Source organism: Nomascus leucogenys, chromosome 10 (assembly GCF_006542625.1).
Source record: "Nomascus leucogenys isolate Asia chromosome 10, Asia_NLE_v1, whole genome shotgun sequence".
NCBI lineage: Eukaryota > Metazoa > Chordata > Mammalia > Primates > Hylobatidae > Nomascus > Nomascus leucogenys.
Window position 1 is genome coordinate 56,068,957 of NC_044390.1, and position 17,462 is coordinate 56,086,418.

Here is a 17,462-nt window from a genome sequence, read left to right on the forward strand (position 1 = left end):
TCTTCTCTGCTAAATGTTGGTGCTTAGGTCCATATGATTGGCTGGCTTTGCCAAAAGGATACCAACATTTGTGAGGGCCATTCTCGGCATATACACTGTGAGCTCCACGACGGAGGGACACATCCTTGCTGTATCCCTGGCACCTCACACAGCCTTTGACACAGAGCAGTTGCTTAGGAGATACCTGTGGCTGTAATGCACATTCCTTCTGTATGTGTGCAACACCCTGGATCTTCCTGGGAAGAGCAGATAAGAATCACAGCTCAGTGTGAGGGGTCCTGTGATGGTGGGGTGTCCAAGAGGCTACTGGAATACCTAGAAGGACCTGAACCAGAGCCACACCCAGATGGATGATGTTAGCTGCACCGGATCAACCTGTGACCTCCCTGAGGGTGAGGACCACATCAGCCCTGCTCACTGATTTATTCTCAGTGCTGGGCTCAGGACCAGACACCGCATGGGGTAGGACAGAGCAGAGCTCCTAGAAGTTCCACTTAGAGTGCAGGCTCTTGAGTCTGGAATGAAAATTCCAGCTTTGCTACTTCCTGTGTGACCTTGGGCAAGCTGCACAGCCTCTCTGTGCCTGTTTCCTCAACTGTAAAATGGAGATGCCAATAGTAACAGCTCAGGTGCCTTGAGGATATACTATGCAGCCGCCATAGTATAGGGCTTTCATGCATGAACTCATCTGTCCTCACAGCCACCTTTTTTTTTTTTGAGGCGGAGTCTCGCTCTTGTCACTCAGGCTGGAGTGCAGTGGCTTGATCTCAGCTCACTGCAACCTCCGCCTCCTGGGTTCAAGCAATTCTCCTGTCTCAGCCTCCCTAGTAGCTGGGATTACAGGTGCGCACCACCAGGCCCAGCTAATTTTTGTATTTTTAGTAAAGACGGGGTTTCACCATGTTGGCCAGGCTGGTCTCGAACTCCTGACCTCAGGTGATCCGCCTGCTTCGGCCTCCCAAGGTGCTTGGATTACAGGCGTGAGCCACCGCACCCCGCCTACAACCAGCATTTGAAGTGGATGCTGTCATGCTCCTCATTTTACAGGTTGGAGAGACCAAAGCCAGAGAGGGACAGTGACTTATCGAAGGCCACATAGCTTGAAACTGGGAAGCTGGAATTTAAATCCCAGCTATCTGGCACCCAAATTCACCGTATTAACTACCAGGATATGCTGCCTATGACGTGTCCTAGGGTAAGTGGTTGACATACAGTAGGTGCCTAATACGTGATAATTATTGTTATTTTTAATTAAAATTCTCCTAGAGGGTGCTTAGAGGGAGGGTGCGTCAGGGGAGAGGGAGGGCCATGGGGCTGTGTCTGCTCTCTGAGGTGCCAGCCAGCATCCAACCAGCCGGCTGGGGCGGGGGACGCTGGGGTCACTAGGGGTCGGCGCTGCTCTTGCTGAGCGGCGGTGGCGTGCGCGGATCCCAGTCCTTAACCAGGCGCTGCGCCTGCTCGTAGCACACGTGCGGTTGCCGCTGGCGCAGGCGCAGTCGCACCACGTTGTTGTCCACCTCATGCCCGATGTTCTTGCAGTTGAGGCCCCAGGTGAGGTTCTTGTGCGTGGCGAGCATCTCGTCCAGGTTCTTTTCCAGGTACTTGATGTGGCGCTGCAGCTTGTCGGTGCCCTGGAAAGGGAGCAGGGCAGACCCGTGAGCCAGAGCAGATGGCAGGGAGCTACCTGCGGTGGGCAGGCACACCTGCGCCAGGTGTGTGTGTAAGGAACACAGCTGAGGAGGGGAACACATCTGAGTGGGCCAGGTGTGCCTGGAAAAAAAAAACAAAACCGCGACAGGGCAGGCTGAGGGAGGGGAATGCATCTAGTCAAGATGTGTAGGAAGGATCCTCCTTAAGAAGGGTGCTTAATAATAACAACTCAGGGCCGGACGCGGTGGCTCACACCTGTAATCCCAGCGCTTTGGGAGGCCGAGGCGGGCGGATCACCTGAGGTCAGGAGTTCAAGACCAGCTTGGCCAACATAGCAGAACTCTGTCTCTACTAAAAATACAAAAATTAGCTAGGTGTGGTGGCACGCACCTGTAATCCCAGCTACTCAGGAGGCTGAGGCAGGAGAATCGCTTGAACCCCGGGGGTGAAGGTTGCAGTGAGCCAAGATTGCACCACTGCACTCCAGCCTGGGCGACAGAGCGAGACTCTGTCTCAAATAATAATAATAATAATAATAATAATAATAATATTGACAATAACAGCTTGGCTGCTTTAAGGGTATTCTATGCAGGTGCCATGCTACACGCCTTTCATGCATGAACTCATCTGTCCTCACCACCACCATTTGAAGTGGGTGCTGACGTGCTCCTCATTTTACAGGTTAGAGAGACTAAGGCCAGAGCGGGACAGTGAGGGTGTGTGTGAGGGGGGAGGACAGGGTTGAGGGGACTTATTTGAGCCAGGTGTGGGTACTGAAGCCCCCGCCTCCCCACTTCGTGGCAGGAGTTGAAGGACAGGCCGACTTGGGTGAGCGGGGGATCATACGTGGTCCAGATGTGTTTGAGGAAGGAGCCTTACCATTGGCGGGGCTGCGCCTAGAGGGGTATGGCGGAGGGGGTTTACCTGTGCGAGGCGCGCAGCCTCAGGCAGTTGGGTGCCCACGTGTCTCTGGTACATGCGAACCAGGGGTCTGTCCAGCTTTTCTGCGGTCTCCAGGTGAACTTTCGACAGAGGACCCTGGTGGGTGCGATGTGCAAGCGCATTGAAACCCAGCCTCCACTTACCCGCACCGCTGTCTCCACCCCCGCCTCCACCCCCAAAGGCTCTCACCCCGAACCGTACCTTGATGAGACCATGGGTGGTGTACATCTCTTGGTTATATTTCGTACACCGGTGGATAGTTCCCCTCATCAGTCCTAACGTCATATTTAATCTTTCCTGGGGGCAGGGAAACGCAGGGGGATCACGCTGGCTCCCAGTCCCTCTCTCCTCCCCTGTCCCACCCTCTCCCGCAGCCGCAGGTAATGCGCTCACCTTCAGCTCCAAGGTCTCGCTCGCCTTCTGCGCCAGCGAGGCGCACACGCGGTCGCTTATCTGCAGCTGTTGCTCCCGGACGTCCACCTCGTTCTTTGCCATTTCCACCAAGGTGTCCTTGGACTCGACCAACAACCGCTTAGCTTCGTTTAGCGCCAAGGCACACGCTGCAAATGCCCAGGATGCGCATGGGGGTGCTAAGCCTTCCGTTCCCAGAGCCCCTGTCCCTCTCTCTATTCTCAGGTGGTGGTGGGCCCTGGGCGAGGGAGTTTTATTGAGGGACTGGGTGAAAGTCCAGGGGGCGCGGGGGATAGTGTAAGCAGCGTCTTGGGTTGGTTTCCTTAGAAGCAGAGCCTGTAACCTGTAATCCCAGCACTTTGGGAGGCTGAGGCGGGTGGATCACCCGAGGTCAGGAGTTCGAGACCAGCCTGGCCAACATGGTGAAACCCCCGCCTCTACTAAAAATACAAAAATTAGCCGGGCGTGGTGGCGGGCGCCTGTAATCCCAGCTGCTCAGGAGGCCGAGGCAGGAGAATCACTTGAACCTGGGAGGCGGAGGTTGCGGTGAGCTGAGATCAGGCCATTGCACTCCAGCCTGGGTGACAGAGCGAGACTCCATCTCAAAGAAAAAAAATAAAAAAGCAGAGCCTGTGAATGACTGAGTCCTCAGTGAGTGTGGGCAGGAGAGCACAGGGGGAAAAGCTGAGTGACAATGTGTGCTCAGCAAGATAGGCTTTCAGTCCTCCCATTGACTCTAGGGCTATTTCCCAGGAAAGGGACAGCTAAGTGGGCGAGAGGCTGCACTGACAGTCAACGGATCTGGGTGGGCACCAGTACGACCCAATACAGTGGATTCCTACCAGGGGTATAAGTGCCCACAGGGTCTGGAGGAGGCGTTTTCTGACCCTGCGCGCGTGGGGTGGGGGCCCGGGAGAGGTTCACCCATGAGTGGCGTCCGGCCTGCTCCAGAACCTTGTCCAGAGGCTGGTTCATGAGGTCCACGGCTTGGAGCCGCTCCTTGAAGCAGAAGTTCAGGGTGTCTCGGCAGGAGGCCAGGGTCTAGGTGGGGAAGGGAGGAGGAGAAGGCAGAGTGAGAACTGGGAGGTTGAGGGAACTGGATGAAAGTGATTTCTCTGCTGCAGGCTTGAGCCTTATAGGCTGTAAAGCATTTCTACCTCTAAACAGAAACCGACCCTGTCTCTCTTTTTTTTTTTTTTTTTTGGAGACAAAATCTTGCTCTGTCATCCAGGCTGGAATGCAGTGGTGCCACCATAGCTCACTAGAGCCTCAACATCCCGGGCTCAAGTGATCCTCCTGCCTCAGCCTCCTGAGTAGCTGGGACTATAGGAGTAAAGCACCATGCCCTGCTATTTTTAAAACTTTTTTGTAGAGAAGTGGTCTGGCTATGTTGTCCAGGCTGGTCTTGAGCTCCTGGCTTCAAGCTATCTTCCTGCTTTGACCTTCCAAAGTGTTGGAATTGCAGGCTTGAGGCAGTGTGCCTATATATATATATTTTTTTCTTCTTTTCTTTTGAGACACAGTCTCACTCTGTTGCACAGGTTGTAGTGCAGTGGTGCAACCATAACTCACTGCAGCCTCAACCTCCTGGGCTCAAGCGATCCTCTTGCTTCAGCCTCCTGAGACAGCTAATTTGTATTATTTATTTATTTTTTTGTAAGGACAGAGTCTCACTATGTTGCCTAGGCTGGTCTCAAACTCCTAGGCTCAAGCAATCCTCCTGCCTCAGCCTCCCAAAGTTTTAGGATTGCAGGCATGAGCCACTGTGCCTGTCCTGGAAATATTTTTTTATTTAACTCATTTCCCCAATGTTCCAGATAAATATTTTCTTTCATGAAATCTTTTTTAGGAGAGACATGTCTATGTCTTATGAAAAAATGATTTGTTTTCCTCCTTTGACTCACATCACACCACCCCTCAAGGTTTACTTTATTATTTTACTTAAATTTTTGTTTTCAATTGAAAAATAATAATTGTATATATTTATGGTATGCAATGTGATGCTTTGATCTGTGTATGCAATGTGGAAGGATGTTATCAAGCTAATTAACATATCCATTTCCTCACATACTTATCTTTTTTTGTAGTAAGTTCATTTAAAATGTATTCTTTTCCACTTAATTTTCCCAGCTTTATTGAGGTATAATTGACAAATAAAAATTGTATTTATTTAAGGTGTACAACTTGATGTTTTGACCTATGAACACACTGAAAAAATCACTGCATTCAGGCTGGGTGCGGTGGATTATGCCTCTAATTCCAGCACTTTGGGAGGCCAAGGTGGGAGGACTGCTTGAGCCTGGGAGTTCGAGAACAGCCTGGGCCACATGGTGAAACTCCATCTCTACAAAAAAGCAAAAAATTAGCAAGTCGTGGTGATTCACGTCTGTAATCCTAGCTCCTCAGGAGGCTGAAGTGGGAGGGTCATCTGAGCCTAGGAGGTTGAAGCTGCAGTGAGCCATGATTGCACCACTGCACTCTAGCCTGGGCAACAGAGTCAGACCCTGTCTTAAAACAAAAACAAAAACAACCATGAACAGTACAATCTCCTCAATAGCCATTACAGATAAACACATGGATGAGTTGGTGGTGCTGAATAGACATTCCCTCAAATGTGGCTTTTAGAGAAGGGAAGGTGTGTTAAGGTATGGGAACGTGGAAATAAGAGTCAAAGGTCAGGCAATTCTGCTTACATTTTTCCCAGGTGATGGGTGTTCACTTGGATGTCAGGTAATCCAGGGAAATTATATATCTATATCTATCTATCTATCTATATAAATATCTATATCTATCTATCTATCTATCTATCTATCTATCTATCTATCTAATCTATCTATCTATATATGTTTTGAGATAGGGTCTCACTCAGTCTCCCAGGCTGGAGTGCAGTGGCATGATCACAGCTCACAGCAGCCTGGACATCCTGTGCTCAAGCGATCCTCCCACCTCAGCCTCCCAAGTAGCAGGGACACAGGCACATGCCACCACACTGGCTAGTTTGTTTTTCTAATTTTTGTAGGGACGAGGTCTTACTATGTTGTCCAGGCTGGTCTCAAACTCCTGGGCTCAAGTGATCCACCCACCTTGGGCTCTCAAAGTGCTGGAATTACAGGCGTGAGCTGCTGTGTCCAGCTAGAGAAATGTCTTAAAATCACTTTTTTATTCACAAAGTTGTCTTCTGTTTATGGCACTGCGCATAATAATCAGGTAAAAGTGAGTGAGTCTGCTCACTTCCAGACAGATCATGCAATGGTGCTATCTTGGCTCACTGAAACCTCTGCCTCCCGGGTTCAAAGGATTCTCCTGCTTTGGCCTCACGAGTAGCTAGGATTACAGGCATGTACCACCACACCCAGCTAATTTTTGTATTTTTTTAGTAGAGACAGGGTTTTGCTATGTTGGCCAGGCTGGTCTCAAATTTCTGACCTCAGGTGATCCACCCACCTCAGCCTCCCAAAGTGCTGGGATATGGATTGGTTCTGAGAAATTGGTTTCCTTCATCACTTCATTCTTGACCCTTTCCTGTTCTTTTATTTTGAGACAGGGTCTTGCTATGTTGCTCAGGCTGGTCTTGAACTCCTGGGCCCAAGTGATCCTCCTGCCTCAGCCTCCCAAAGTATTGGAATTACAGGTGTGAGCCACCACACCCGGCCCCTTTCCAGCTCTTGTTGGTGTTCTTGGGAAGAAGCAATTTCCAAGTTGAAGCGCAGACATCTCCTACCTCCTTATCCAGTTCAGAAGGCTTCAGTGACTCTTTGAGGGTGGGGTGAGGGGAGCAGTAAGAGACAGCAACAGCTTCCCGGTGCTGGGTGTCAGTTGCTTGGTTTCTGTGCCTGGCTCTGTTCTGGCACCCTGAGAAAGCAGCCTGTCTCATGCATTTCCCCACTGTAACATGGAGAGCTGGCACTCACTATACCCACATCTTGATCTTCCTGTGTCACCCCCTTGATTCGCAACTGGCACTCATCCCATCCCCACCTCTAGCCTTGAAGTCTCCCTTCCTCTGCTCTGATCAATATTGAGGGACTGCTATTCTCTGAGTTCCCCCCTCCCACCAGGCTGTATCTCATCTGGACAGCATCCTGCCATCGAAATCTTACTTCCTCCACAATAAAATGAAGCATATCATATTCCTTTGATATTTGCAATTATTTGAGAGTTATATCAAAACAAGTCATTTGCACATGTATACACCCGTATAAACACTCTCCATCAAGATATAAAATATTTCCATCATGCCATACATTTCTCTGGCTCCCCTTTCCTCTCTCCCTCCCTGACCCCCTCTAGTAAGCTGACTTGGAGATTAGTTTTACCTGTTTTAGTCCTTCCTTCCTTCATTTATTTATATAGAATCTTGCTCTGTCTCCCAGGCTGGATTGCAGTGGCATGATCCTGGCTCACTGTAGCCTCAAACTCCTGGGCTCAAGAGATCCTCTCAGCTCAGCCTCCTAAATAGCTAGGACTACAGGTGCATGCTAATCATGCTCAGTTATTTTTTAAACATTTTTGTAGAGATGATATCTTGCTATGTTGTGCAAGCTGGCTTCAAATTCCTGGCCTCAGACTCCTGGCCCCAAGCAGCTCTCCTGTTCGGGCCTCCAAAAGTGCTGGAATAACAGATGTGAGCCACTGCACCCAGCCAAGTTTTGCCTGTTCTTAAGGAGTTGATAAATTTCCACCCTGTGGATGGCAGACCTGTTTTTGTAAGTAAAATTTTATTGAAACACAGTCATGCCCATTCATATGCATATCACTTCTGGTTGTTTTCATGGCACACTGGCCAAGTTGAGTAGTTGTGACAGAAACTGCACAGCACACAAGGCTGAAAGCATTTACCAACTGAAGAAAACCCTTGCTGAATCTAAAACTTCACATAAATGGAATCTTACAGGGTGCACACTTTATGTCCAGCTTCTTTCTCTGAATATGATAACTTCGAGACTTATTGATTTGGCTTAAAAAGTCTTTTGTTCATGAATTCAAATATTAATTAAACCCCTACTGATGCCAGGCGATGTGCCAGGTGGTGGGGATACAGTGACCAGCAAGACAGCCGTCCAGGCCAGGTGCAGTGGCTCATGCCTGTAATCCTAGCACTTTGGGAGGCCGAGGCAGGTGGATCACAAGGTCAGGAGTTTGAGATCAGCCTGGCCAACATGGAGAAACCATGTTTCTACTAAAAATACAAAAATTAGCCAGGTGTGGTGGCAGGCACCTGTAATCCCAGCTACTCGGGAGGCTGAGGTGGGAGAATTGCTTGAACTCGGGAGGCGGAGGTTGCAGTGAGCTGAGATCACGCCACACCACTGCACTCCAGCCTGGGCAATAGAGATGACTCAAAAAAAAAAAAAAAAAAAAAAAAAAAAAAAGGACAGCTGTCCAGTTCAGCACTACGGACAGCATTCCACCAGCCCCTGAGTCTCCTACGTCGTCCACACCCTCGACCCTCAGCCTGTCCCTTCTTCTCCCTTCCTCCCCACCCCCCACTCAACATATCCTTACTGAGCTTTGCTACATGAAATATAATTTAGTACTGTATCTGCCTTCAAGGTCCAATGCTTGTTCAAATGCAGTTTAGCTGAGGAGCCTGCCTGGAGTCAACATGAGCAAGTTGACGTATGCAAATAAGATCCAGTGGACTAGAGAAATGGGTATCTAGAGGGGCATGTAGATCAAGAGAGGTGGGCTTTTTATTGTAGTAAAATAGATATAACATGTTGCTATTTTAACCTTGTTAAGTGTACAGTTTAGTGGCATTAAGTGTATTTGTACAACCATCATCTCCAGTAAGCTGACTTGGAGATTAATTTTACCTGTTCTGTTTCTTCCCTCCTTCCTTCATTCATTTATATAGAATCTTGCTCTGTCTTCCAGGCTGGATTGCAATCCATCTCCAGAAATTTTTAATCATCCCAACAGATCTGTACCCATGAAAGAATAACTCTCCCTTTGTTCACTGGTGACAATGAGCCAAGAGAGAAGGAAATGTTGATGATTCAGGAGAAGGGTGGAAGGGTGGAATTATAGGATTGACAGAGGAAAAATGAGAGAGGTTCCCTTTGGTGGTTTTCATTGAAATCACTGTAGAGCAAGGAAGGCACAGGGAGCTGGAGAGGACTAAAGGAAGAGAAGGTATGAAATCACTTGCCACGCAGGTCAGCAAGTCTTCTAGTGACTTAAGGCGAGGTATCTGGGAAAGGCTTGAGTGCCAATTTGAGGTTTGACTTCATGATTTTAAGTTGAAACAAATCTGATTGGTGGTAAGTATTTTTCTCCAGCAATATTCAGACTAGGTCCTGCCAAGCAGCCTATCTCTGTTTCTATCTATATCTGTCCTTTCCCACCTCTCTCTCTCACTCTTGCAGAGATGGGGTCTTCCTCTATCACCCAGGCTGGAGTGCAGAGGTATGATCATGGCTCACTGCAGCCTTGAACTCCAGGATTCAAGCAATCCTCCTCCCTCAGCCTCCTGAATAGGGACTGCAGACACGTGCAACTGTGCCTGGCTAGTTTTATTTTATTTTAAAATAGAGATGAGGCCTTGCTATGTTGCCCAGGCTGGTCTTGAACTTCTGGCCTCAAGAAGCAATCCTCCTGCCTTGGCCTCCCAAAGTACTGGGATTATGGGCATGATCCATTTCCCTCTTTATAGCCCTTTGCTCCCACGTCCATCCTCAGGGGCTTCTCCATTCTCTGCCTCCAACTTCCTGGAAGGATATTTCAGGAATCATCAGATTTAAAGGAATATGACAGCGGCCAGAAGATATGCCCTATTCCAATTCAGCACCACGGACAGCGTTTCACCAGCTCCTGAGTCTCCTGCCTTGTCCACACCCTCGTCCCCCAGCCTGTCCCTTCTTCTCCCCTCCTCCCCACTCCCCAGTCAACACAACCTTACTGAGTTTTGCTACGTGAAATATAATTTAGTACTGTATCTGCCTTCAAGGTCCAATGCTTTTTAAAATGTAGTCTAGCTGAGGAGCTTTCTATATAAAAGCAAGGAAAGTTCAACAACAGTAAAAGACTCGACAGTTCAATCTCACAATAGGAAATAAAACAAGTCCCCAGCCTGTATTTTCTTTGAATACCTTTAGAATGTTAACTCTTCAAGGACAAGACTAGTTCTTTCTCAGTCATCACTTTATCTATGATGCCAAGCCCGGTGCCTGGGAAGCAGGTACCAGATTAGTATTTATCAAAGGGATGAGTCGAAAGTACACAAGTTGCCAGCGAACCTTAACAGGTCCCAAAGGCCCCCTGAAGTTTGTCTGCTCTTCCCCCTTCATTTTTGCCCTCATGAAGAAGTTCTCATTGCAAGTGTGAAGGATGCAGCGAGAGATCAAATCTGGCTGAAGCTAGAGCACGTGTTAGAGTGCAAAGAGCTAGACTCCAGTCACCTGGGCTGAAACCGCAGGGTTGTCATTGATGGCTTTGCTCGTTAGGTGAGGTCGTCTCTCTGAGTCTCAAGTTTCCCATCTCTAATGAGGAAATCATAGTTTCTGCTTCACAGGACAGTCTTAAGGAGTGGATTCAATGACTGTGAAGGGTTTGGTACAGAGTGGGTGTTCGTTGTTATTCTGAGACCCAACTTCATCTCTCACAGCCTCACTTTTTCCATTTCGCAAAGTGAAATGCAATGAACATCTGGTCAGTGTGGCTTGAAGGAATTGCTATTGTGACAGTCCCCAGGTCAGAGCGGTTTGTCCATTAGGCAGCCAGGGATCCCCCTCCAGCCCCTGTAACTTGTCCCCAGGCACCCCTAACCTTGAGTAGGACCTCTGATTTTTCCATATCTCTCTCCATTTTCCTCTTCATGCTTTTCAGCTCCTCTTTCTCCCACGTAAGCATACTGTCAGCTTTGTCAGGGACCTAGAAAACAAGGAGAGAATCCCTCACATCATTGGGAAAGGGCTGGGAAGAGATTCCTCTTTCCCTGGTGGTAGAGGGTTTGCCAGCCTCATAAACTCTGAGTTTGAAGGATGAAGTTGGGGGTACTCTCATCCTTTGGGTGGGGTGTCTCACTCTTTGAGAAGGTTTGATCTTTTCAGTGGGCTCTCTCACCTGGGGCGTCTTGCTCTCTGGAGCTTGAGGTTGAGGGTGTCTCTCATTTACAGATAGGAGCCCAGGGGGCTGAGATGAAGGTGTCTCAACTTGGGGGAGGGTTGTTCTCACCCCCTGAGGCTGGGAGCTGGGCACTCCTTCCTCATTGATGGTCTTACCTCCTCTCCCTGGCTGCAGGTGGAGGGATCATACCACAGGGATGATGAGGGTTTACCTTTTTGGAGTCTTAATATTTGGTTCTGGGGGCTGAGGGTAGGAATCCCATTCTGTGAGTGGGCTCTCATCTCTCCCCCGGGAGGCAGGAATTTTTGTACCTTTTGGGGTGGGGATTTGAGGTTTCACTTTCAGGGGAAGATTTCACCAGGACTGGTACTAGAAGTCTCACTCTTTCTCCCTGGATGGGGGCTTAACCTTTGGGTGTGAGGGTTAGGAGTCTGAAGTCTCTCTCTGTAGGGAGGACTTCTTCCTTTCACCACAGATGAGGCCTGGAGGTGTGGATTTTCACTTCCTGAAGCCAGGGGAGTTGGGTTTTATTCAACATTCTGGGGGGAGTTTCACCTGGGTTGGGACCAGGGTATCAACTGCTCTCCTCAGCTGGGAGTTGGGAGTGTGTTTTCACTAGGACTGGGGCACTGAGGGTCTCACACCTATGGAAGGGTCTTACCCTCTGGGCCTGGGGTCTAGGTGGATGATTTTATGCCTGGGCTGAGGGCTGTGGGTTTTACTTTTTGGGGAGATTTTCATGGAGTCTGAATCAGGGGCTTCACTCTCCCTCCCTGGCTGGGAGATTTGGATAATTTTCTCCTCTGGGGCAGGGAAGCTGAGGATCTCATCTCCTTGGGCAGGGCTCACTCTTTGGGTCTTGGGGGCTTGGGCATCTCTTCCTGGGCCTGTCTCCATCATCTTTTTTTGTTTGTTTGTTTTTGAGTCTTACTATCTCCCAGGCTGAAGTGTGGTGGCCCTATCATATTTCACTACAGCCTTGAACTCCTGAGCTCAAACAATCCTCCTGCCTCAGCCTCCCAAGTAACTGGGACTAGAGGCATGCACCACCATGCTGGCTATTTTTTTTGAACTTTGGTGCAGACAGGGTCTTGCTGTGTTGTCCAGGTTGGTCTTAAACTCCTGGCCTCAAGCAATCCTCCTGCCTTGGCCTCCTGAAGTGCTGGGATTACAAGCACAAACTACCAAAGGTGGCTAATTTACCTCCAATTTTTGGAGAGATGGGATCTCACTGTGTTGCCCAGGCTGGTTTGCGTTGGCCTGATTATAGCTTACTGCAGCCTCAAACTCTTGGGCTTAAGCAATCCTCCTGTCTCAGCCTCCAAATAGCTGGGATCATAACTGTATGCCACCACGCTGGGCCATTAAAACATTTTTTTTTTTTTTGTAGAGACAGGTCTCACTGTGCTGCTCAGGCTGGTCTCCAACTCCTGGCCTCAAGCGATCCTCCTGCCTCAGCATCCCCAAATGCTGGGATTACAGGTGTGCACCAACACACCCAGCTAACTTCTTAAAATTTTTGGTAGAGACAGGTTCTCATCTGTCACCCAGGCTGGAGCACAGTGGTGCCATCATAGTTCACTGCAACCTGGAAGGCCTGGCCTCAAGCAGTCCTCCCACCTAGGCCTCCCGAAGTGCTGGGATTACAGACGTGAGCTACTGCACCCGGCCTTCATCTTCTTGTGCCCTTATTCACTGGAGTTGGGTATTCTCTCTATGGAAAGATTTTTTTTTTTTTTTTTCAGATGGAGTTTTGCTCTTGTTGCCCAGGCTGGAGTGCAATGGCACGATCTCGGCTCACTGCAACCTCTGCCTCCCGGGTTCAAGTGATTCTCCTGCCTCAGCCTCCCAAGTAGCTGAGATTACAGGCATGCACCACCAGGCCCGGCTAATTTTGTATTTTTAGTAGAGACGGGGGTTTCACCATGTTGGTCAGGCTGGTCTCTAACTCCTGACCTCAGGTGATCAACCAGCCTCGGCCTCCCAAAGTATGGAAAGGGTTTTTCCGGGGCTGAACACCGCATAGCGGAGGCCTTAGTCTTTGCAATTAGGCTGGGGTTGGGGGCGGGGGGAAGGGTCTCACCTTCTCAGACTTGGGCCTGTAGCCCCGCAGCTTGACGCTCTGCTGGTTAATCAGCAGACCCTTTCGCACTTCGCTGAGCCTGTGGTCGGTGACCTCGCGCTGGCGCTGCAGCTGTTGCACCCGCCCGTTAATCTGGTGCTGCGCGCGGCCGAGGCGGGCGGCGGTGAGTCGCGCTCCACGCGCGTGCGCGTGCACCACCTGGGTGGTCTGCAGGGCGCGCGCTTTGCGGTGCAAGGGTAGCGGCAGGCGGGCGTACCAGGCGGGCGGCTTCATCTTGCCCTTCCACAGCGTGACGCCCTCGCCTGGCGGCGGCTTCTCCAAGGTGCCGCCGCCTTTGATCATCTCCACGTGGAAGCGCCAGGGCTGGATGTAGGCGGCGCGGCCGAGGTGGTGGGCCACGTTCGGGTCCAGCACGCTGTCCTTGGGCTGCCACATGGTCACCGCCTCCTGCCCGCAGCGATCGGTCAGAGTGTGCGCGGTCCTCGCCATGGCCTGAGCTGCCTCGCGCCATGCTGAGGCCCCAACGCGTGTGTCCTGGCTGCGCTCAGCCGGGGGTGCCAATACGCGCATGGTCCCTGCTTGGTCTCTCGGCCTGGCCGGGGACCTCTAGGCGGAGCGGAAGGGACCCCAAAGACACACAACTCTTTCCTGGCCTGTGGAGAGAGTGTACTGAGAGCGCCCGTCACCATAGCGATGGGCTCAACAAAGAAGGTGGAATTCTAGAGGTGGGGGGAGGAGTAGGATGGAGTCTTGGCTTTGGAACTTGGCCTAAGTGCGTTGGCATCCTGACTCCTTGAGAAAGAGCCCATCTAGCATCCCTCTCACCGTTGCTTCCATCAACATGGCCCTTCTTCCAGCTTTAGGATGTCCTAGGCGCTTCCGGCTGTCTAGGTCACACTCTGTCGCATGTCAGTAAGCATGGAAGACGGGCCAGGCTTCTCACCAGGCATTCCCATCACCGTTACCTTCTAGCACATGGCCCTTCTTTCAGCTTCAGGATGTCCTAAGCGCTTTCCCACTTGGAAGCTTGGGACTTGCTGTTCCCACTGGTAGAATACTCCCATGGCTGGCCACTTTGCAGTATTCAGATTTTTGCTGGCTGGGTTCTTGGTGTTCTTGACTACCCGAAAGTAGCTCTTTTAGTCTTACTTTTTCTTTTCTTTTCTTTTCTTTTTTTCTTTTCTTTTCTTTTCTCTCTTTCTTTCTTTCTTTCTTTTTTTTTTTTTTTTTTTGACAGAGTCTTACACTGTCGCCTGGGCTGGAGTGCAGTGGTGCAATCTGGGCTCACTGCAATCTTCACCTCTCGGGTTCAAGAGATTCTCCTGCCTCAGTCTCCTGAGTAGCTGGGCTTACAGGCGCCCACCACCATGCCTAGCTATTTTTTTGTATTTTTTTTTTTTTTAGTAGAGATGGGGTTTCGCCATGTTGGCCAGGCTGGTCTCGAACTCCTGACCTCGTGATTCTCCTGCCTCGGCTTCCCAAAGTGCTGGCATTACAGGCATGAGCCACCACGCCTGGCCTAGTCTTACATTTTCTTTCGTGTCTTCATGGCACTCACAGCTATCTGAAATTATCTTATTCATTTATTGGTTTATTTTTTAACTTTTGGGCATCTCTCACTTGCCCTAGAAGAATTAAGAGCCTTTTAAAAAATTTTATTTTTATGGATTTGGGGTACAAGTGCAGTTTTGCTACATGGATATATTTCGTAGTGGTGAAGACTAGGCTTTTAGTGCAGCCATCACCCGAATAGTGTACATTGTAGCCAATAGGTAGTACTGTATCCCTCACCCCCTTCTCACCCTCCTACCTACGGGAGCCTCCAATGTCCGTTTTCCACTCTGTTTGTCAATGTGTACCCATGGTTTAGCTTCCACTTAGAAGTGAGAACATGAGTTTTTTTGACTTTCTATTTCTCTGTCATTTCACTTAGGATAATGGCCTCTAGTTCCCTCCATGTTGCTGCAGAAGACATGATTTCACTGTTTTTTATGGCTGAGTAAGTATTCCACGGCATATATATGTGATATATATCTGCTATATATACAGCACATGCATGTGACATATATGCTATATATATGCTATCTAGATAGGATATCTATGTGATATATATGTTATCTAGGTAGCATATATATGATATTTCTAGATATATAGATATCTATGTGATATATATGCTATTTAGATAGCATATCTATGTGATAGATGTGCTATATATAGGGCATATGTATTTGGTATAGATATGCTATATATATGCTCTTTAGATAGCATATCTGTGTGATATATATATATGCTATCTAGATATGTGGTAGATATGCTATTTATAGGGCATTTGTATCTGATATATATATGCTATCTAGATAGCATATCTATGTGATCTCTTTAGATAGCATATATGTATATTATATATATTTATATATTTGAGACAAGGTCTCACTCCAATTTCCCAGGCTGCAGTGCAGTGGCATGATGCAGTGCTCGGCTCACTGCAACCTCTGCCTCCCAGGCTCAGGTGATTCTATCACCTTGGCCTCCTGAATAGCTGAAATTACATGTGCCTGCCACCACGCTAATTATTTTTGTTTTTTCAGTAGAGATGGGGTTTTTACCATGTTACCCAGGTTGGTTTCGAACTCCTGGACTCAAGCACTTCGACTTCCTCGACCTCCCAAAATGCTGAGATTACAGGGGGGAATCACTGCACCCAGCTTGTATACCATATTTTAACATCCAATCATCTGTTAATGGGCACATAAGTTGATTCCATAACTTTGCTACAGTGAATAGTGCTGCCGTCAACATGTAAGTGTGGATGTCTTTTTAATATAATGATTTCTTTTCCTTTAGGTATATACCCAGCAGTGGGATTGCTGGATCAAAGGGCCGTTCTATTTTTAGTTCTTTGAGAAATTGCCATCTGTTTCCCTAGAGGCTGTACTAATTTGCAACCCCACCAACAGTGTATAAGCTTTCCCTTTTCTCTGCATCCTTGCCAACCTCTGTTTTTTTTTTTTTTTTTTTACTTTTAAAATAATGGATATTCTGCATATATATATATATCTTTTTCTAAGGAGACTGAGCCCCACTTCGTGGCCCAGGCTGGAGTGCAGTGGGGGGATCTTGGTTCACTGCAGCCTCCAACTCCTGATATCAAGCCATCCTTCTGCCTCAGTCTCCCAAGAAGCGGGGACTATAGGCGCACGCCACTGCACTTGGCTAATTTTTAAATTTTGTGTAGAGACAGAGTCTTGCTAACATTGCCCAGGCTGGTCTCAAACTCCTGGGCTCAAGCAATCCTCCCACCTCAGCCTCCCAAAATGGTGAGATTATAAGCCTGAGCCACTGCACCCAGACTCACTGTGTGTGTGTGTGTGTGTGTGTGTGTGTGTGTGTGTGTGTGTGTGTGTTTAGGCAGATTTTTGATCTTGTTGCACAAGCTGGAGTGCAGTGGCATGATCTCGACTCACTGCAACCTCTGCTTCCTGGGTTCAAGCGATTCTTCTGCCTCAGCCTCCCGAGTAGCTGGGATTACAGATACGCGCCACCACACCCAGCTAATTTTTGTATTTTTAGTAGAAATGGGGTTTCACCATGTTAGCCAGGCTGGTCTCAAACTCCTGACCTCAGATGATCCACCTGCCTCGGCCCCCCAAAGTGCTGGGACTACAGGCGTGAGCCACCGTGCCCAGCCTCTCATTGTGATTGTAATTGGCATTTCTCTGATGATTGACTCTAAGAGCCTCTAGAGCAGGAAGCATGCTAGTCTTGTATCCTCGGTGTCTGTATAGCTCATGGCACATAGTGGGTCCTTAATACACATAGGATAAAGAAAAGGATGGAATCAATCGCATGCTGTGATCATTTTACTTGTTTTTTTTGTGAGATGAAATTTCCATAAATACAATGAATGATTTTAAGGTGCACAATTCAGAGTCATTTAACACCTTCACAATGTGGTGCAATCACCACTTGTATCGACTTCTAAAACACTTCACCAATCCCCAAATAAAACCTCATCCCCACGAGCACTCACTCTCATTCCCCTGTCCCCTCAGCTCCTGGTAACCACTCATCTGCTCCCTGTCTCTGTAGATTTGCCTGTTCTGGACATTTCGTGTCAATGGACTCTCACACTATGTGGCCTTTTGTATCTGGCTTCTCTCGCTCATCATCGTGTTTTCAAGATTTGTCCATGTTGTAGCACAGATCAGTGCTTCCTTCCTTTTCATGGCTGAATCATATTCCATTGCATGTATATACCATAACTTTGTTTATCCATCTGACCAATGATGGACATTTGTTTTTCACTTGT

At 48.7% G+C, this 17,462-nt stretch overlaps 1 protein-coding gene across 1 annotated transcript; it reads right to left on the reverse strand.

The window, feature by feature from the left end:
* Positions 1-1,232: 1,232 nt before the first annotated feature.
* On the reverse strand, positions 1,233-14,058 carry CCDC105 (coiled-coil domain containing 105). The gene is made up of 7 exons (XM_003275843.4): positions 13,154-14,058; positions 10,771-10,875; positions 3,846-4,044; positions 2,986-3,152; positions 2,794-2,889; positions 2,575-2,688; positions 1,233-1,631 (listed from the first exon to the last, which is right to left on the reverse strand). Exons 1-7 carry the CDS (start codon positions 13,721-13,723, stop codon positions 1,383-1,385), a joined length of 1,500 nt encoding a protein of 499 aa, XP_003275891.1. The 5' UTR covers positions 13,724-14,058; the 3' UTR covers positions 1,233-1,382.
* Between the last annotated feature and the right edge of the window lie 3,404 nt (positions 14,059-17,462).